General features: G+C 40.4%; 1 protein-coding gene across 2 annotated transcripts in view; it reads left to right on the top strand.

The window, feature by feature from the left end:
* The window catches only part of aplp1 (amyloid beta (A4) precursor-like protein 1), a 240,709-nt gene that overhangs the window by 164,616 nt on the left and 53,076 nt on the right, over nucleotides 1-23,017 (top strand). For both annotated transcript variants that reach the window (XM_028823632.2, XM_028823631.2), the window contains exon 7: nucleotides 748-878. In XM_028823632.2, coding sequence (XP_028679465.1) covers nucleotides 748-878 — 131 coding nt within the window. The remainder of the gene's footprint in view (nucleotides 1-747; nucleotides 879-23,017) is intronic.

The following is a 23,017-nucleotide window of genomic DNA, read 5'->3' as shown; positions in this document are numbered from 1 at the left end:
CAAGATGGCTGAGGTTTTTAATAACACCGCTAGTCTTTTTATCGTGGCATGTGTTATGTATGTCCTGAAGAAAAGGGGTATGTGTGCCGGTTCTATTCTGTACCAACTTTACCACCTCTGTAGTGCTTTAATCCAGAGGTGAGAAGGTGCCATAGTAGGATGTTAAGCAACCAGTGGGGCTGGACTCCAATGTGTGAGCACATGATGGAGATGTCAGGGAATTCATTAGACATCTAAGGAACAAAAGGCGTTGATAAGCCTTCTTAACAAAAGTGGCGACGGGTAATGTCCCCTTCAGGTCATCAGTGATGGTGGCTCCAAAAAATTGAGTCACTCTGCAGACTCGCTGCTGATGTAGATGGGAGGCTGGTCCATCTTCCAAAGTCCATGACCTGCTCATTGCTTTGTGGTCACACAGATATTTTACTATTTACTGTACTAGGGGGCTGTGCCCCCTGCTCACTTCACTTGCCCATGCAGGGAGGACCCAGGATGCAAACCCATGAACTCCTTATTACGAGGCAGCAGCACCACCATTACACCACCAGTGCAAATCTCAGCAGTACTGGCTAATCTCCACCACAGAATGCCAGTGTTATCCTAAACTGTTTAATATTTATATTTAAATGGTCACTTAAACTGACTGCCTGTTGCTTAATTGTAATTGAGTTGTCTATTTTTATTTATTAGCAGCCAGTATTTCATTCATAGTAACAAACAGATGTTTTCATTATTTTTGGTTTACAGTTACGCCAACTACCCGGCCAACAGATGGAGTGGATGTGTACTTTGAGATGCCTGGCGATGAAAGTGAACATGCCAGCTTCCTACGGGCCAAAATGGACCTGGAAGAACGACGAATGAAACGCATCAATGAAGTAAGTAAGCAGGAATTTAAAAGGGGAAGCCTCTAATGGTCCCAGACATGATACAAGTCACACATTATTCAAAGTAACGGATAATAGCGCAAGGAAGGCTTTATTTTCTTCTACTTTCAAATGATGCACCTTGTGACTGATCTTATAAGCCAAACTCATTTGATGATCAATGTCAATCGATGACCTTCTCCACCAGCTCCGTTTCTCTGTGCGATTACACCCTCAGCTTCTATAGTGGCGCTCTTCTGCTCGCAGCATTCATTTGCATGAATTGAATGCCCCGTTTCTCCACATGATCACAGCTGAGGCAAAAAAAAAGGATGCGATACCGAAAAATACCCCACTCACTACAGCAAATATCGACAAATAAAAAACGTGTCAGTTAGTTTTATTTTTTTCTGTACTGTCATCATGTTTTAATTAAATCAGTCAAAGTGTTTTTTGAGATATTGGGGTATTTAGTTTTTCTACTGTGTGGAGTGGAAACCCCTAAATGTTAAAAATGTACTTTTTTATTAGATACCTACAGCCCTAGATGTGCCATCTTGCCAAATTTCAGCTTTATAACTAAACGGAAAATACTGTTTTTGTTGATGAGTGAGTGAGTCAGCTTTGCATTATATTTATATTTTGCTTATATAGATATATAGTCATAATTAGTATTTTTGACAGTTCTTTTATTAAGTCTAAACAGTACTTCCTGTTTGATTTTTATTTATTATTAGCCTTTTATCAGGCACGCACAATATATTGGAGTTTGGGCCTGAACAGGAAACCTTTGGGCATAAAGTTCAATGTCCTGCCGACTATACTGCTCTGCCTTCTTGTTATGCTTTATTCAATTTCAGTTCAGTTTATTTTGTTGACAACACATTTCTTGTTAAGAAGATGAGTGGATTATTCCATAAATAAATCTTGTTAAAATATAAAACAAAACAACATTTACTGTAGCACAGAGGCACTGTAGCTAGTGTTGCTGTGTCATAGATCTTGCATCCTGTATTTCAATTTAATACCTGATCATTTTTAATTTCAGTTTTGCATGTTCTCACCAGGTCTGCAGGGTTTTTTTTCTGGGAACTGTAGTGTTCCTCCAAAATCCCAAAGACATTATTGTGTTTGATTGACATTGTGATAAGAATGAGTCACCAGACATCATAAAGGTTTGGGGCAGCTACCTGTATATTATTTCCCTGCTGCAAAAGTTTTGAAATATTTGAACAGAGATGTTCACAAGACTGAGTTCAAAACAGAACTGAATATTTGGAGGTAAGATGGCAGTTTTATGGGCTGGGGAAGGAAATGGTGTCATCTAGGCCGGAACCAGAAGTGACGTCATCAGAGGTGCCAGTGCCGGAACCTGGTGAGATTTCCCAGGAATGGTCTGCAAGAAACTGAGAGAGACAGTCAGCACAGTCTGCCACCCCCTGGTCTGGTGTAGTATTATAGTTCCCCAGGCCCTTTAGCTGTCTCCTAATCACATGTGTGTGACAACATTTTTAACTGTTCTTGGGGTGAGCGTTGGTATGTGAGCTGACCCTGCAGCGGTCTGTCACCCAGTCCAGGACATGTTCCCTGTATTCTGAATTGGATTAAATGGGTGAATAGGAAGTAAGCAGTGTGTTCCTAGAAGCTTACTCTTTCTCACACACACACAAACATACACACATTTATATATTTTGTAATAGTTTTTATAACATTTTGTGTTCTATGTTGCTGCTTGAAAAAGTAAACTATCTATCTATCTATCTATCTATCTATCTATCTATCTATCTATCTATCTATCTATCTATCTATCTATCTATCTATTTAATATAGTGCCTTTAATTATCTATCTATCTATTGTGAGACTTGCCCGGACACCACCAGTTGGAAACCACTTCTTTATCAATTTCACACGTTTATTAAACATTAATAAAGACATTCCCAACACTACACACAATGCACAAAGCAATAATCATCCCAAATATCTCTCTGTCTCAGTCTTTGACCGCCTCTATTCTCCTCCTGGGAGCTTCGTCCTGCTCCCACTCCCGACTCTGGCTCCCCGACTGTCGGTAGGCGGCGCCTTTTATCCCTGCCCGGATGTGCTCCAAGTGTCTGATGACGTCCATCCGGCAGTGCTTCCTGGTGTGGCAGAAGTGCTGCCCTTTGAACCGGAAGCACTCCGGGCGTCCCTGGCAGGTTCCTCCACCATCTTGCCAAGTGTGGCAGAAGTAACTATTTCCAAGTCCTATGAGGCTTACGGCGCCCCCTGGCGGTGGCCATGGGTCCCAACAGGCCAGAAGCTCTTTGTTCTTCTCCCGTGGTCCTCTCCTGCTCCAGGGCGGTTGCCCCCTCGTGGCCCGGAAGCTATTCCTACCACCTTCTAGTCCTTTTAGGCATCCCGGTCAGGTAATAACCCCGGCAATCTGCCACACTATCTATCTATCTATCTATCTATCTATCTATCTATCTATCTATCTATCTATCTATCTATCTATCTATCTATCTATCTATCTATCTATCTATCTATCTATCTATCTATCTATCTATCTATCTATCTATCTATCTATCTGTATAATATAGTGCCTTTTGTTATCTATCTATCTATCTATCTATCTATCTATCTATCTATCTATCTATCTATCTATCTATCTATCTATCTATCTATCTATCTATCTATCTATCTATCTATCTGTATAATATAGTGCCTTTTGTTATCTATCTATCTATCTATCTATCTATCTATCTATCTATCTATCTATCTATCTATCTATCTATCTATCTATCTATCTATCTATCTATCTATCTATCTATCTATCTATCTATCTATCTATCTATCTATCTATTCTAGTCAGGGTTATAAGAATTGTACTTTCTCATCCAGCAAGTTGTGCCAGTCCATCACAGGACACTCAGAGTCACCCACATTGGACCAATTTTAAGTGACCATCCAGTTCAACTACAAGTGTCTGATGTGAAATCTTTGCAACTTAAATCAAACATGTACTGTATATTTCATAATAAAGAAATGCCTTTGCGAATCAAAGTAGCAATTAAGCTCAGTAAGGTGGCAGTGCTAATCATTACTCCATGATGCAATGCAAATTCATTAGTTTAGTACTGTGTTTAATTTGGACGTTTTTGGAAATTGTATGTTCTATGAGATATCCAGTGATTTCTTATATTTTTTTTAACAATGCAATGCCATTTTTGGTGTAGAGTTGTCTCAGTGACTAAAGTATATCTGTCCTGTCTTTTAAGTGAGTGCTGAATGATTTTCCGTAGTCTCAGCCCATCGCAGACGCTGCCTCCCACTGAGCACTACTGCTTGATGAACTCTATAAGGTGTGCTAAATTTGGACACAAAAAGCATTTTCTCCTTTTTCTTTTCTTGTCAGGTATCTGTTCTATGTTTCTGCAACTCCTGCAGACTTTTTAAAATAAATTTGTTTGCCTTTTCATTTTCTGGGGGTATTGGCAAGATTTAGACTAACCGTGGTAAAAAGATGTCATTTTTCTTTTGTATTTCCGACATCGCTGCACTAAAATTGTTTAAATGCACCATGCTGTCATGAGGATGCTTTCTCCATGGAGATGCACATCTAAGCAGCCAGTGAGTTTTAGAAGAGGTATGAATAATACTTTGCAACATACTGTTTAAAATGATTACAGTGAAATATTGAAACAAAAATCTCCCTCATTTGCACTGGTCACAAAGAAGAGCAAACTGTGAATAGCATGTCAGTTCGACACATGACGCATTCACTCAGATTGAGCCAGTTTAGCGCTGAATTTGTATGAAGTTGTGATAAAAGCATCCTGTCTCTCCTCACCCAGTCTCTAATAATCTCTCTCAAACATTTAGCCACACTAAATTGACTTTTCATCTGCTTTCTGATTTCTAACGTGATCTGGCAGCCATTAGTGAAAGCCTCCTCCATTCAAAAAGAGCACTGGTCAAGAGTAGTCAGGTTCTTTTTCTGGAGGTGCATTCCAATTCCCTTGTCGCCTCAGTTTGTGCCCCCTGACAGGCTCCTTTGGGTCCACTGCGCACTTGAGACCTGTACTGCATTAGAGCTGCACAGAATATTGAAGAACTGCACAGTCAAATGGTTAACTGTATAGAATTGGAAGTGCAAAGTGAGCATCAGGGGACATAAGGGTTCAATAAGGAAAACAGATAATAGTAATAATAATAATAATAATGATGTTTTATTAATGTAGCACCTTTCATACACTCAAGGACAATTTACAATTCAATAAACACATTAACAAGACAGTGGAAATCACATACAAGAAAATGATTAATACTCATTGAAAAGATGTGTTTTTAATAGGAGTTTGTAGTACTAGGGTGTTGTACTGTGTTAGCCATTATGAATGTAGAGAAAAGCCAAGCAAAATGACACCTTTTACTGGCTAACTAAAAAGATTACAATATGCAAGCTTTCAAGGCAACTCAGGCCCCTTCTTCAGGCAAGATGTAATCTTGGGATGTAATAATAGGAGTTTTAAATGAATAAAAGATTTTTCCTTGCGAAGGCTGAGAGGAAGAGCATTCCAAATTTTAGGGGCTATCACACTGAAAGATCTGCCACCCATAGTTACTAACCTGTATTTAGGTACAGTGAGTAAGTTAGTGTCCAATGATCTTAATGCACGGGCAGGAGTGTAAGGAAGCAGCAGCTCAGACAGATAGTGAGGGGCTAACCCATGAAGGGCTTTAAAGGTGAGAAGAATAATTTTATATTTAATGGGATGGAACCAGATCATGAAAGGCCTTAAAAACTTGCAGGTGAAGATTATATTAGATGTGAAACAGGACAGGTAACCAATGTAATTTTTGAAGTGTAGGACTAATATGCTCCCACGTTTTTAAATGTGTAACAATCCTTGCTGCTGAATTTTGGACATACTATAGTCTGTTTAAGCTCCACACCGGGATTCTACACAGCACGGCCTTGCAATAGTCAAGTCACAAGGTGACAAAAGCACGGATATGGGTCTCATCATTAAAGAAAAGGACGCAACCTTGAAATTTGCTTAAGATGGTAAAAAGGCTGCCCTGGTATGTCATATTATTAGTATGTGGTTTAAAGGAATGTGTGGGATATAAAATAACACCAAGATTTTTTTAACCTGTGCAGATAGAGATCTAATTTCTAGTGAAGAATTGTCAATTTTCCTTGAAGTACCTGAAGATGAAATAATTAAAGCCTCAGTTCTTTCACTATTTCATCTCAGTGTTTTGTATCTGTGTGGAATGTCCTGTGTGGAAATAAACCTCCATGTCATCTGAGTAATAGTGAGACTGCAGACCATGCCATCTAATAATGGCACTAAGAGGGAGCAAATAAATAATAATGAGCAGGGGACCAAGAACTGATCTCTGGAGGACACCCACCATGAAACAAATGAGAAGGGTCAGACCTAAACCCACTAATGGCAACAAATTAATGTTATGATGGTATGATTTGAACCAAGCAAGAACATTTGCAGTAATGTTTAATTCTTGCTTGAGTCTAAACAAAAGAATGTCATGATGCACTGTATCAAAAGGAGCAGTAAGGTCTAAAGAGATGTTAAGTGTTAAAAGACCTGCCGCAAACCAGGAAATCATTGGTCACCTTGGCAAATGCAGTCTCTGTACTGTGGTTGGCCCTGAAATCAAACTGCAATTCCTCAAACAGATTATTGAAGACAAGATGGCCTTTCAAATGACGCACGACAGCATGTTCTAAGATTTTACTAAGAAACAGAAGGTTGGAAATAGGATAATAGCTTTTAAGGTCCTCAGGGTCAAGTTCAGGTACCTTAAAGTGTAACAACAGCCATCTCAAGGCTGGAAGGAACCAATCCAGTAGAAAGAGATGTGTTAATAATACTGGTAATAAAAGGGAGGAGGAAAAGCAGATCAGCCTTAACCAAAAAAGGAGGAATGGGATCCAAGCTTCAGACAGCGTAGCCCCATTTGCAAAAAAAAAATTCCATGCTCTGTCCAGCCCTATTGCCACCAGGAGTTGGCATTAAAATTTCTAAATTTTAATGAGAACAAGACAGAAGTAATGTTGTTTAGACACAATGGCACCAAGCGGGACCCCCGGCATCGACCTTTCCACTGTGGCTCAATATGAGAAATCCATGTTCACAAATTTAGGTGTGAAAATGGATTCTACTGTAAAACTTGATAGCCATGTGAACGCAGTGGTAAAATCTTGCTTTTTCCAGTTGAGGCGGCTGTCAAACATCAAGCCTGTTTTGTCTAAACGCAACCTTGAAACAGTGATACATGCTTTTATAACTTCTCGTCTAGATTACTGCAATGCGCTTCTTTTTGGAATTAGCCAGGCTTCCATTGCTCACCTACAGCTGGTGCAAAATGCCGCTGCTTGATTTTTAACTGGTACAAGCAAGTAAGAGCATATTACCCCAATTTTGGCTTCCCTTCACTGGCTCCCAGTTCATTTTCGAATCCATTTTAACATTCTTGTATTTGTTTTTAAATCCTTTAATGGTGTGCCCCATTTTATCTGTCAGAACTGCTGCACCCATATGTCCCGTCTTATTCTCTCAGGTCAGCAGACCAGATGCTTTTACTTGTCCCTAAGACACGATGCAAACTTAGAGGTGATCGGGCTTTTTCAGTTGCAGCTCCAAAACTCTGGAACAATTTGCCATTGCACGTTAGGCAGGCTCCTTCAGTTGCTGTCTTTAAATCTCTCTATTATATAAAAAAATCCTGGAATGAGATGTGACTTTTTCAGAGAAATACTTTCAAGTCCCACAAGACTTTGTGCCAAGAGATTTAACCATGCCCAGGGCTGGAAATAAAATACAAAGAGTAGATGACAAAGTAGAACGTCATAAATAGGTTTAAACACGTTGGCGCGATACACATGCAGCGCAGGTTGGAAATAATGAAAGTACTAAATTTGGAAAGTTTCAAAAAAATAATAGTAAAGATCGTATTAGCTCAAACAATTGGAAATTATTACTCGGTGAAATAACGGAACAGCAAAAAGAGATTGAATATATTGTTTGGATTTAAACTTAAAGTCGGAGTCTTGTAGATCGTCTAATTCATGTTGCCATCAGGGAAAAGTACTGTTTCTTCCCAATGAAGAGGCGTATCCACAAGAATTAAAAGATTTGTTGTTTGGTGAAAGTGAAATCCAAAAATGCGAGTGGCAGAGACGTGAAGTGGCTGGCGAGTAGCGCAGTACAGAGGGTTGGCGAGCAATGCGAGCAGGGGGCACACTTTTACTCCCTGGCCTTTGACCCAGTGTGAGATGTTGACTGGGTCCTTAGTTGACTATCTGTGTATTTTTTTTTAATGAATTTCTTCAGCTTTAGTGTGTTTTTGCTTCTTTTATCTCTTTGGTTATTGTGTGTCTTATATGTTGGATTTTATTGTACAGCACTTTGATCAGCCCAGATGTTGTTTTTAAAGTGCTTTATTAATTGATTGATTGAATAAATAAATAAATAAATAAATAAATAAATAAATAAATAAATAAATAAAGTCGGGTATCCAAATTGGTCACAAACCTATATAGTATTTGCCCAGCCTCTTTGTGTCCACATGGGTGTTCTCCCTGGATTGTGGTTTCCTCTCACATCCCGAACACAACAAATGAGGTTGACTGGTGACACTAAATTGGCTTGGTGTGACTGAATGTGCTTTTAGACCCACTCGCTCCTCACGACCGCATATTGGAATTTGCATGTTGTGAAAATGGACGGGTGGATGGAGAATAGATGCTTGAAAAATGAATCCCAGAAATTTTAGATAATCAGCGAAGATAAGCAGTATAGGAGTTGGAGCTGGAGCTGGAGGTTTGTGTCGACACGCTAGAAAATCAATGCAAATCTCATTGTTCTTCTTCAAGGAAAAATTGGATTTCTAAAGCGTGATGACCGATTAGCTCTCAGAATTCATGATTACACACCCTTGGCACGTCACTTGTTTGTGTGTCTGTTCATCAGCTTTCTGTTTCCAAGCTGGAGAATGATGCCAGTCAATGAATACCCAATATAAAACCAAATTAATTCCTTTCTGCTACAAAGTGTCTTGTGACTCACCAGCCCCCAAACATCCCAAGGGGTTTCAAATTCAAATTCAAATGCATTTCATTTAGCACAGCTCACAACTTATTGCCTCATGGCGCTTTAGCTGTGCTGACGTGAGGCAGAACTATACAGATTTATATTCATACTGCACTTATTAGCCACAAAGTGGAAGTGTCTTTGCTTGAGTCTTTAACTTTGAACGACAAAACACCCATTACAATTAGGACAAGCCAACTGTCATGGGCTGCCAGCAATGCGCGACTCAACATAGAATACAGTAGACACATTTAGGGAAAAATCCAAAAATAAGACAATATACAAATAAAAGCAAAGGTGTTGTCTTTCCAGAAGTTCTGATGTGTATGTGATTCAATACAAATGACAGTATAACTGTGAGGGACGTATTGGTGTCCCCAGCTCCCTTGCCTATTGCAGAAGTTCTTGATAAAGGAAAGTCAGCAAGGGAGCTGTGATAGTCCCCTTCCACGTCAGGACATGGTTACCAAAGGACGCGGCAGCAACAGCTACACCGGACATATTGGAAGGGCTTGGGAGCGAAGACAGGACAGTGGGCAGAGTGTATTCCCCATATTCTGGGTGGCAGCATTCCTTCTGGTGAGCCCCAGTATTGTCACCCGCAGGGCAGTAAAGGAGTTGTGGTCCCATGGGGATGCCCTGTAGGGTTCTGTGGTGGTTGTCTGGAGGAGGTATTGGATATTGACAAGACAAGGACTGTTGTGGTCCTGACTGACCCAGAAGTACTTCCTGGGGATAATAGATTGAGCACTGGAAGTACGCTTAGGCCGGGCTTAAAAAAAGACCCTCTACTTGGCCTGAGGAGTCGGAGTTGGCAGAGAGACTATAGGCAAGACTCGACTAGGAGGAGTGAAGTAGAACGTAAAGAACCGGAAAAGGAAATGCTCTGTTTGTAATTACATCTTGCCTGAAGAAGGGGCCTGAGTTGCCTCGAAAGCTTGCATATTGTAATCTTTCCAGTTAGCCAATAAAAGGTTTCATTTTGCTTAATTTCTCACTACATCCATAATGGATAAGATGGTACAACGCCCTACTACTGCTGGGCAGCTGGAAAAGGAAGCCTGTATAAGGTACATTGTTTGCACAAATAAAAAGCCTTTTATTGACCCAGGACTGTGTCTGGGGTTTGGGGCTCAGTAGCACCTCCTACTGGCCACAAATTGAATTGGTCTTTCGTCTAGGCGGTCTTCAACATTTTTCTTGCAAGCAGTTTCGAGCAGCCATGCGTTTTTGCTGCCTTTTTCCTAAGCAGCAAAGAACTGCCAGCTTCAGCTGAATGATTCTCCCAAGTTCACATTGGAATTCTCCATGTGTAAAGGAGTCTGGGTCGGACTTGTGCGTCGTATTACAGGGGGCATCATCTTCCATGTTTGCTAATTTTATAAACCAGCCAGAGTATCAGCAGCAAATCCATCCTTTGATCTGCTTCACACTGTGATGGAGAATGGCAGGCCACAAAGGCAAGGAAGGAGGACTGAGAGAAACGTGCTAAGGTTGAAACCGATAACTGAACAGAGTGTTGTCAGAATCCAATATGTAAACCACTGCACGTCCCTGAGATCCAATTAGTAGAGTTAAATATAGGAAGAGTAAGATTTCTTACAGCCAGGAAGCATGAATTCTGAAAGTCTCGAACCAGAGTTGATAGAAATAGTACAGTTGAATAATAATGATATGTTTTATTTATATAGCGCCTTTCCCATGCTCAAGGCGCTTTTGTTGTTTTTCCACAGTTTCTTTTTTTCCCCTTGATGCTTTTGCTTGTTCACTTCCATTGCTACCAAATAAGTGCCACATGAAAGCAAGTGGGTCCTTCACTCCTTTCTGTGGGCACCAACTGTACAGCACTCTGGGTAATACTATTAATGGGGTGGGCACACGTATTAGACACAAGTCACATACAAATCCATACAAAAAGACGTTACCCTTAAGTCATGAATACAGAGACACATTTTCAGTTTGATTCTGCATGTGCATTTTGTATTTTAATGTACTGTATCTACAAGTTTAATACTAATTTTTAGCTTACTACTAGGATCAGTGTTATATTCTTGGGGAGGCAGTCCCGTTCAACATTGGCTGCTACAGCTCTGTGATGTCACATTGGCCTCACAATGCATTATGGGGCACTGGAAGAAAAAAGCTTCTCTAGACTTTGTCAGCAATGAATACAGTGTATTTGCTGCGTAAAACGCATTGGCGAATATCAATGAACAACACTAAAAAAGACAATGGTGACATATGACGTGACTTCTGAGGAGCAGAGTGATGGGTACATAAAACGTCAATGGCCATTACCAGGACAATGTCATAGTAATACAAAAATCACAATGATAAAATTAATTACAAAAACAGAGGTGAGACTTGCAGTAAATCTACGTAAAGTTGAGACACAGAGAAAAAACAATAAGGCTCAGAAAAAAAATGTTTTCTTAGAGTTAAAACTTACCAAACATACAGCGAGTCAGGAGATATTCTCAAACTAGAGCTTTCTCAATTGGTGGGCCCTCTTTTTAGTACAATGCTTTTTGTGTCAGCTTAAAAGGTAAAGTGTTCTATGGGTGTTCACTATGTAGCCATACTCATCGTCAATGTGCTGACTCAGATAGAAGCAGTAAGAACTTTAATAAAAAGGATCAGGAGAAGAGGCATAGTCACTAACAGAAACAAAGATTATTAGCAACCTTGAACAAGTCTCTTAAGCTGAAAATTTGCTCCAGGGTCGCTGTACAATGGCTGACACTACATGAAAATACAATTTCCCCTCAGGGATTAATACAGTGTACCAAAAAAAATCAAATTACAGTGGTACCTCAGTATACGACCGCATTGGAATAAGTCCAACTTGGTATACGTCCTGTTTGGACTCGGAAAATTTTGCTTGGTATACGACCTTTGTTTGGAATACGACTCGCATGCTAGAACACCGTCATTTCTACCCTTGTTTACCTCTCTCGAGACAAAGCCACGACTGCCCACGAGCGTCAGTACGCCAGTTGCTAGTATTCAGTAAACAACCCGCGCTATAACTCTATGTGAATTTTCACGTGATTTTGTTTTTTTTTCGTGTAAATTTGAATTGATTGTTGAAAAGTATGAAGGTGGCATGCGTATCTGGGACATGGCTGCTGCATACCGTATGCCGAGAACAACGGTATCTACAACCCCAATTCCAATGAAGTTGGGACGTTGTGTAAAACGTAAATGAAAACAGAATATAATGATTTGCAAATCCTTTTCAACCTATATTGAATTGAATACACTACAAAGACAAGATATTGAATGTTCAAACTGATAAACTTTATTGCTGTTTTGCAAATCTTCACTCATTTTGAATCTGAACTTTTGAACACGTTCCAAAAAAGCTGGGACATGGGCATGTTTACCACTGTGTTATATCACCTTTCCTTTTAACAACACTCAATAAGCGTTTGGGAACTGAGGACACTAATTGTTGAAGCTGTGTAGGTGGAATTCTTTCCCATTCTTGCTTGATGTACAACTTCAGTTGCTCAGCAGTCCGGGGTCTCCGTTGTCGTATTTTGTGCTTCATAATGCACCACACATTTTCAATGGGAGACAGGTCTGGACTGCAGGCAGGCCAGTCTACACTGAAAAAAATAACTTGTTGGATAAACTTAAAAAAAGTATGGCAATCAATTGCATTCACCTTTTTAAGTTCTTTCAACTAACACTACTTTTAAGTAAATCCTACAATGCTATTAATGCAAATTTAACATTGCTTTTTGAGTTGAGTGAAAATAAAAATGTGATACGAATTTTTTGGATTAATTAACATTTTCTTTTACAAAATTATTACTTTTTTAAGTTGAAACAACTAGTGTTCATAATTTAACCCTACTCAAATGGTTTATGTATAAGTTACACAAGATTTTAATTGGAATAAACTTAAAAAGGTTTACGCAATCGATTGCCATAATTTTTTTGAGTAAGCATAACTCAATATTCTTACCTTTTCAAACAGAAGTCATAAAAGTGGAAAAAAGCACAAAAAGCACAAGAGTATAGTTTTTGTATTTTAATGTATAAAACATTATTACAATATTTTTCTTTACAAATAACAGTAATTACAATGTAGATTTTATTTTACCTTTATTTTCTCTTCGCAAAAGCCTACAGCCATCTTATGGGCTCATTAACACTGAAATTTACTTTACAATCCAAATTGTTCATTTCCTTCTAAATGTTTGCTAGTCACAGTATGTAACTTTTACAAAATAAGGTTAACTGAGAAGCTGTAAACTTAATAACCTTAACAAAATCTTGTGTAAAGTAGGGACATCCATCCATTATCCAACCCGCTATGTTCCCGCACACTTTTACTACGAAGCCACGCTGTTGTAACACATGCAGTATGTGGCTTCTCATTGTCCTGCTGAAATAAGCAGGGACGTCCCTGAAAAAGACGTCACTTGGACGGCAGCATATGTTGCTCCTAAACCTGTATGTACCTTTCAGCATTAATGGTGCCTTCACAGATGTGCATGTTACCCAGGCCATGGGCACTAACACACCCCCATACCATCACAGATGCTGGCTTTTGAACTTTGCGCTGATAACAATCCGGATGGTCCTTTTCCTCTTTGGCCCGGAGGACACAACGTCCATGATTTCCAAAAACAATTTGAAATGTGGACTCGTCAGACCACAGCACACTTTTCCACTTTGCATCAGTCCATCTCAGATGAACTTGGGCCCAGAGAAGCCGTCAGCGTTTCCTGGTGTTGTTGATATATGGCTTTCGCTTTGCATGGTAGGGTTTTAACTTGCACTTGTAGATGTAGCGACGAACTGTTAACTGACAATGGTTTTCTGAAGTATTCCTGAGCCCATGTAGTAATATCCTTTACAGAATGATGTCGGTTTTTAATGCAGTGCCATCTAAGGGATCGAAGGTCACGGGCATCCAGTGTTGGTATTCGGCCTTGCCGCTTACGTGCAGAGATTTCTCCAGATTCTCTGAATCTTTTGATGATATTATGGACAGTAGACGATGAAATCCCTAGATTCCTTGCAATTGTACGTTGAGAAACGTTGTTCTTAAACTGCTGGACTATTTGCCCACGCAGTTGTTCACAAAGTGGTGACCCTCACCCCATCCTTGCTTGTGAACGACTGAACCTTTTGGGGATGCTCCTTTTATACCCAATCATGACAAACACCTGTTTCCAATTAACCTGTTCACCTGTGGAATGTTCAAAACAGGTGTTTTATGAACATTCCTCAACTTTCCCAGTCATTTACTGCCCCGTCCCAGCTTTCTTGAAACGTGTTGCTGGCATCAAATTCAAAATGAGTGAAGATTTGCAAAACAACAATAAAGTTTATCAGTTTGAACATTCAATATCTTGTCTTCGTAGTGTATTCAATTGAATATAGGTTGAAAAGGATTTGCAAATCATTGTATTCTGTTTTTATTTACGTTTTACACAACGTCCCAACTTCATTGGAATTGGGGTTGTACGATTGTGAAAAACAAAGACGGTATTAAAAAGTAAAGTGAGGTTAAATTTTCATTAATTTCATCTAATTGCTTTTGTATTTATGTATTTTAGTATTAAGCAGTGTTTAAATTATTTTATACAACCCCATCAATGTATAATATGCCAATAACAATAGGATTTTTTTTCATGGGAACGGATGCATCATTTTCCCTTTATTTCTTATGGGAAATATTTGTTTGGTATATGTCCTGTTTGGTATAAGTCAAAGGATCTGGAACGGATTAAGGATGTATACCGAGGTACCGCTGTAATTGTTTACCAAATTCAAAAAGCTAATCAAAAATTGTAGTTCTTAGGACTAGAAAATGGGAAAAAAATAACAATCAAAAGAATCACACAGCAACACTAAGTTTATTCTGTCTCGTATGGTTTAAAAATGCACACACCGACCTTTATACAGTTGCCCTGGTGATGTTACGTTCTTAGAGCATTCTGGGTAGATTACCATAGTAACCCTAATATCTCAAAAGGGCATCACAGCATAACAATATAATTATTCAGCTGTTTCAGGAAACCTTCTGGAGAACGATAAGGTCATGGATTTACTTAACACTATGAGACGCGTGCGCTTGAGGACGTTGCTACTATTGAAGCAGTGTATTATCTGTACTTTAAGTAAATCTGGAAGATTCCACCGGGTGGCACTGTGAGACATCATCATGATGAGGAAACGACGTCCAGTTTTGTTGTCTTGTCAGTTGAGGGACAAAGATGTTAGATATAAAAAATCTTTGCATTCTGCTGCTGTTGCAAAGGTGCAAAAAAAAAAAAAAGACGGCAACAGCGATACCGATGGTATCTGAGACATTTAAATGTATCACGTCATTATTATGGAGGATATGTAACGCTTGTATTGCCTGTGCGAGAAATGGATGAAGAAAAGCACCATGAAGGCATTTGCAAGTCTGATGATTTGCTTCACTTCATCGATCCTTTAATCAAACATCAAAGCACACACTTTGATCCTCTTGGAGCTGCAAGGCTGCCATCACATATTGATAGTAAACAACGATGTTGACGTCACGTACCAAAACTTGCACACACACACACACCACTCACGTTTTTGTTGGAACTGCGCTGTGTTAATTTCTGAAGACATGCTCAGAGTATCTGTCAAAAGAACGCTGGGAACGCATGGCAGCCATGATTCATGTGCGTGTGCATTCTGAGCATGAATTATAAAATGGGCCTTAAAGCTAGAATTGAATTCTTGAAGCAAAAGAAAAAAAAATAAAAGATATGCGTTGCTCATAACACTTCATGAAATCCCTCAAAAAGTAAAAGAAAAGTACCAAGCACCACGGCTAGGTGATCATAGCCCTGCTTACCAGTGCCTACTGTTTTTCTAGGCATGTGGTGCTGGGATAATCTTGCACAAGATAGTCTACTAAGTTTTTAAAGGGATGGATGACCAGCAGAGGAAATGTAAACAAGCAGAAAGCTGAAACCAGAGAGAAGCTCCATCAAATGTCAATGTCTAAACCCATGATCCATAGTTAGAGAAAATAAGCAAAATTTAGGAACCAGGAACTCTTAATAGCACAACTAACACACACACATCTTCTTTTGATACCTGCACACTCTTTGACAGTTCTGGTTCTTGTAGTAGCCGTTGATTTGTCAACCGTGTAGCTTCTAGGACTGCATAGCATAGCAACTGTTGTTACATCATGATGACAACGGCACAAAATGGTGATGAAAACTCTGCAAAGTAATTTCCGATACTTGATAACAATTTCTAAGATAAAGAAATGCAACATCAGATTTAGCACCTTAAAAAAACATAATGGGACATAACCATTAATATCCATCCATCCATCCATCCATTATCCAACCCGCTATATCCAAACTACAGGGTCACGGGGGTCTGCTGGAGCCAATTCCAGACAACACAGGGTGCAAGGCAGGAAACAAACCACGGGCCGGGCACCAGCCCACCGCAGATAACCATTAATATTAAAAGGTACAAGCAAGCATACAAAAGTATGCCAATGTAAAGAATCATAACATCGAATAGAACGAAGGATGACTTCTGGAACTGTCTGATAAACAAGAGAATGACAAATTAGCCGAATCCCAGATTTAAAACATAACTGACAGGAATGAAATCAAAGCTAGCAGCTAAACGTAAATGGAGTAGTAAGTAGGATCTGAGCTTCAAAGAGAAGTAATAAAGAGCATTGACTTGGGCCGTCACTTTTAATGGAAAATACTATCTATGATTGCCTAGTGTCACACATGCTCACTAATAGGAAGCAGCCAACAAGTCCTAAGGTGAGTGATATTTCTCATTATAAAGGGTTGATTATAGGTACTAATGCCTCTCTCTCTCCATCTATAGAAACAAAAAAGAAAAACAATAATTCACTGACCTTACTTCCGGGTTCTCAAAATGGCCACAGTCTCATAATCCAATCCATCGATGACATCACTTCCGGCTCCACCATAACGACGTCACGTCCAACCATCCCCGATGATGTCACTTCCGTAATGTCATTTCCAGTCACAACCATTTCCTGCCGCCATTTTTCTGCTATACAAGGGGGCTCTGCCCCCTGCTCGCTTTGCTCGCCTACCCCTGGCGTTGGGTATCCTGAAATACATTAGTCGAGCTCATTCATTTTGGAGCCGTGCCTGCTTTGCCCGTGGCATTTCAGACGCGCGTTGTAGGCGCCTGCGTTTATTGATTTTATCCAGGCGGGCTCGTGTTTGTATATCTGTCAGTCGAGCTCGTTCGTTTTGAACCCGTGCCTGCTTTGCTTCCGCAGTTTCAGATGCGCGTTGTAGGCACCTGCGTTCATTGATCTTATCCAGGTGGGCTCGTGTTTGTATCGTTGAGCTGTATTGTGTTTGAATTTGGTGTAAAGCGTTCAGCGGTTTGTACAATCCCAAGCAGCACATTATTCCTAACTTCACTCTGCAGTAGTGCCACTCACAATATGGCGGTGACGCCTGCACCTTCACTCCACAATAGTGCCACTCACAATATGGTGGTGACGCCTGTGCCTTCCGTACTATGTCGGGTTTCACTATGCTATGTAGGCGCCTTTGCCTTTCATACTTTCCCGCGCCTTCCGTACTATCTTTGTGGACCTGTGGGGCCTCCGTAGCCTCTTCCGTTTGAATCTGGGCTGCAGCGCAGAATCCTCTTTTTTGTGTGGCTGTGTCATTAGTCGTTAGCTATGGGCGCGTTGTTGCTTCATTTCTCATTCACGTCAGTTGAGCTCTTTCGTTTTTGGGCCGTGACTCCTTCGTTCGCGGTGGATACGACTTCGCTTGCGGTTTATGAGATGCGCGCTTTACGCGCCTGCGCAGTATGTCTCATGGTCCCATCGCCGTGTACCTGCGTCCATGCCATCCGGTTTACCATTCTTGGTTAGTAATATGGATAAACGAATGTACCCAACATGTTTGATTGAATGCCTCATATTTTGATTCTTTTAACCGTATTTTTTTCATATTGTCCGTCGGACATTACACAGGGAAATTCCCCAACTCTTTTTAAGTATTTCAGCGTTTTCTTTTCTTACTACACTATTCTCCAGATTTTAGATGTTTACTGTACTCTTTTTGTCATATTTTTGCATGGCTTCATATCATACTATAAACCCTCGATAAGATTTAATTTTTGGCTCAGATTTAAAATCTTTTGTTGGCTATAAATGAATGCACATATTGTGAATACATTTTCGGAGACATTTGATCGATCAGTTTATCGATATGCTGATCTAAAGCAAGCATCTGGTAATTGCTATGTACCACACACAATACCAACCCATCTTTATGTGCAATCAATCAAATTTTCATCATTTTTTTTAATCACAGGGCATCATCTAGCAGATCAGCTCCTTTAATCTTGTTTTAAAATAGTTCAGGCTGATTATTTTCTGTGGCACAGATTTGATCAGCGTCTTCTATAATTCATGGCTTTTCTTGTATGTTTATCAAATACTAGCTGTGTAAGCCCGTGCTGCAATAAGCCCAGGGTCCTACAAACTATTGAAATCGTCAGAAAAAAAAAAGAAATGTAGAGATGTCAGGCAATTGAAAGGAACTACTCTGGGCATCTCTCTCCTCGGAGGATTTGTTTTACCGATGTGCTCGTATCGCTTGTGTATTAGCGGCGGGAGGAAAAGTAAAAAGTAAAAGGGATACTGTTTTGCCGATATTAGCGGCTAAGCGACTTTGTCTTTCTTCTGCGAGGTTTCTTTTTGCTGACGTGCTGGCGTCACTTGTGTTATTAGCGGCTATGCGAGTTTTCTGTTTCCTCGGAGGTGGAGCCCTTACCCCGACTCCACCTCTCATTTCCGGGCCGGACAGATCAGACAGACACACACTTCCACATGTAGACGTTTATATATAAGATAGAGCAATATCATAAAGAGCTTTTCAGGAGTGTATCGTGCCTCACACACAGCAGCCTATCAAAAAAGCAATGCACATGTGATATGGTGGCACAGTGGTTGTCCCTGCTGTCTCACACTGGTAGGGACCCCTGTTTGATGCCCAGCTCAAACACTGTATGTGTGGAGTTTGGTCCGTGTTTCCTTCAACATCCCAAAGATTTTCATGTTATGGTAGACCGACACGTGGAAAAGAGTGAGCGCAGCAATCCTGTCTATGGTCCTGACCGCCACCTGACGGTGCCCCTGTTGGTTTATTGGACTCTTTATTGAAACAGGTGAGGTTAGAAGATTAAAAAAAATATTACCTTTAATGGTGACTCTCATTGCAAAGTGTTCTATAAAACCCATCAAGTAGAAGTGTGGGGCTTTTCAAATTCAGGAACGTCTCAGAGAGCTTTTCCAAGTAACATAACATAACATAACAAAGATTATGACAAAGTGTTTAGTAAATCTACTCAACCTTTATCTGGTATGAATTTTATATCGGTGCCAGGTCCCAGTGATGCCAGTGAGGCAACTCAGCCAAGTCAAAGCACTTCCGGTGGCAGCAATGACAGTATTAATTAGAGCCATGGATAATTTTCATAATGCTTTTCTCCATTTCGGTTTAAAAAAAAATTCATATTATATCTGAATTAAAGTGTAATGTGCAGGTAGGTGTGTGATGGACAGTTGTGTGAGGTAGATAGAATGAGGTGAGCCATGGTTATAAACTCCAGTCAGTTATTTAGGAGTCTAATGGCCTTGGGAAAGAAAGAGTTCTTTAGCCTGGAAGTCCTGCATTTCATACTTCTATACCTCCTGCCTGAGGGTAGAAGTGTGAACAGTTCGTGTTGGGGGTGGGTGGGGTCTCGTCCTGAGGATCGAGACAACAGTATAAACAGTATAAAAGTGTAATGTGCATCACCTAAAGTTAAATGGCTTGGCTGGAGTGCCATTCTTATTTTGTTTTTGTTGGTCATAATTTTAAAAGCTGAACTGAGGCTGCTCACTAGCAGCAGGATGTCTGATCCCCCTGTGGGAATGCCAGAGATGGTGGGCTTACACAACCTGCTACCACACTTGCCAGGACTAATAAAAAAATCCCCTCATTGAGTATTTGCTGAAATACAATAATGAATACAATCCTACTGATATTGCAGTCAGATCAATGTCAAATTATTTTCTGTTGGTACCAGTTATGTGATCTTCAAATTGAAGACTGTGCTGTGCATGGATTTGTTTGCTTGGCTGTAATGGTGCCAATTTAATTATGTGTGAGTTGAGCTTTGAGTAGTGGAGTTAGGAAAGGAAGGATGGAGAGATTGAGAGAGCAGGACATTTATTATAATGGATTGGTAGACTTCCATGAAGATTTCTACACAATCTGTCTGTGCTTTTTGTAAAACAGGTAATAATGAGGCAAAGTATGCAAGATCCTTAAAGAGGCCTATAAGGGAAAATGGCAGCAATATACCGTATATCAATCTGCCATCCATTTTGTATTATGCTTATTTTATAGCAAACTACAAGCACATACTAATGTAGATAGTGCCTTTGGTAATGAGCTTCTTCAGGTTTGCCACTCTCCATATGACTAGTGATACAGTATTTTATACAGCACCTTTTTTTTAAGATGTTAATGTACATAAGTGGCAATTCTGTAATAATTTGACATTTTTGCTTTGGCGATGACAGGTCCTCCAGATTGTTATTAAAAAATTCAAGAGCGAGAAACACAAAAAAAAAAAAAAATGCTTCCGCATTTGAATTCTTTTCATGGTGAAGTGAGACAGATTGCTGAATCAGCTCCAATGAAAATGTAAAATGATTGTAAAATGAAAATGCATCCTTTTTTTTTTCATTTACTGTACATGATATTCCTCTGGTCTGTGCGTGAATGGTATAGAATTTGCTTATCAGCAAAAAAACAACAATGCTGCTACTTTTTAAATTAGAACAATAAAGAGGCAAAGAATTATTGATCAATGTTCATTTTATATGTCACCAATTAATAGAGTTCACCGTTACAAGGCGTCTTATATAGCAAACGTGAATAAGTTTATTATAACATAATATTCTCAAACCTGCTTAAGTCTATCTGCTAGCACTGAAACAGCCTCGTGTGAAGATTACAGCCCAGATCACAGACAGACACAGACACACGTTTATTTTTCCATTCCTTAGCACAACTTTCTTTCTTTCTTTCTTTCTTTCTTTCTTTCTTTCTTTCTTTCTTTCTTTCTTTCTTTCTTTCTTTCTTTCTTTCTTTCTTTCTTTCTTTCTTTCTTTCTTTCTTTCTTTTCTTCTTCTCTTCTGCCGCCTCCACTCCTCTCTTACAAGCTCTGTCCATGCCTCCCGACTCCGGCACTTCGAATGGAGTGAGGTGGTCCCTTTTATGCTGCACCCGGATGTGCTCCAGGTACACCCTGATGAACTTCCTGCAGCATTTCCTGGTGTGGCGAAAGTGCTGCCTGGGCACTCAGAAGCACTCCAGGTGATTTCGGTTCCACTTCCAGCAGCACTTTCTGGTGTGGCGAAAGTGCTGCAGTCTGTGGCTCCAGAATGATCCTGGCGGTGGCCACGGGCCCCAACAGAGTTGAACTTCTAAGCTCCGATCCCGTGGCCCTGATGCAAACCAGGACAGCTGCCCTCTCGTGTCCCAGGGTAGGTATTGTCCCTCTCCTGGTCCTTCCATCCTCCAGGTGTCCCAGCCAGGCAGGACCCCCAGCCGATCGGAAAGCCCACTCAGACATGAGCCAATGTGAAGCTGTGACTTAATCTGACCTGCAAGTGCTGGTTTGTGGAATATCCAGAAGAAAAACACCTCAGACACAAGAAGAACATGCAACTCCACATACTGAGGATAGTGGATGTGTGAGGCAGCAGCCCTAACCACTGCACTACTTGGCTGTCCTTCTGTTGAACATTTAACTCCAAAACTAACATAATAAAAAGTACAAGAATGAACTGTAAAATATAGCAAATATACACAAATATGACACACATTTATTTTGTTCCTACTTCCCGCACAACACACACAGTGCACAACCCCCAATAAACTCAGCCATTATCTCTTCATTTTCTCTTTCTTTTCTTCTGCCACCTCCACTCCTCTCCCGCAAGCTCTGTCCTCTGCCTCCCGACTCCAGCTCCCTGAATGGAGTGAGGAGGCCCCTTTTATACTGTTGTGGCAGAAGTATTGCATGGGCACCCGGAAGCACTCTGGGTGCACCTGGTCCCTGTTCTGGCAGCACTTCCTGGCTTGGTGGTGGAACCATCCAGGCACCCCACAGGGTTGAGCTTCCAAGCTCCATGGCCCCCATGCAATCCAGCGGGGCTGCCTTCTTGCATCTTGGGGAAGATACTGCCCCTTTCCCGGTCCTTCCCTTTTCCAGACGTCCCAGTGGGGCAATGTACCCAGTCGTCTATCACAATATCCATTTACTGTAAGCACCTGCTGTAGCTGCAGTTTCTTAGCTTGACCGCTACTACACAATACATTTTATTTTCTATTGCAAATTATTCCAATTCCAAATATCAATTTGCTCACTTCATATCCAGCTTTGTCATCCTTGGAATGCTAGAATATTTGAACTCATTTATTTTTTTTGATAACACTTTTACCTGATATGCTAAAAATAAAATTGTGTCTTTCATTTAGTGGAGAGTGTGTTGTAGGTTTTGTGCCTTTCGCTGTGTCCAGCACTGGTCGTCATAGTGATCACGCGGGGCGGTGCTGTGCAGTGGAGAAGGGTGTCGCTGCAGTGAATGTCAAGTAGGAGGGGCAATGTCTAGTGGGAGGGACTACTGTGTCGAGTAGGAGTGGCTATATTGGCATTCCATCTATACACAGTATTACAGCATACAGTGGCACGAAATGACGCTCCCCAGAACCTCGGTGTAACATATACAAAATCAAATCTTCTTCTTCTTTCTACTGCTCCTGTTAGGTGTTGCCACAGCAGATCATTTTCTTCCATATCTTTCTGTCCTCTGTATCTTGTTCTGTTACACCCATCACCTGCATGTCATCTCTCACTACATCCATAAACCTCCTCTTAGGCCTTCCTCTTTTTCTCTTGCCTGGCAGCTCTAACATCCTTCTCTCAATATACTCAGCATTTCTCCTCTGCAC

The sequence above is a fragment of the Erpetoichthys calabaricus genome, chromosome 17 (assembly GCF_900747795.2).
Source record: "Erpetoichthys calabaricus chromosome 17, fErpCal1.3, whole genome shotgun sequence".
Classification (NCBI taxonomy): Eukaryota; Metazoa; Chordata; class Cladistia; order Polypteriformes; family Polypteridae; genus Erpetoichthys; species Erpetoichthys calabaricus.
The sequence above is the reverse complement of the archived record's forward strand: the minus strand, read 5'-3'. Positions and strand labels throughout refer to the sequence as shown.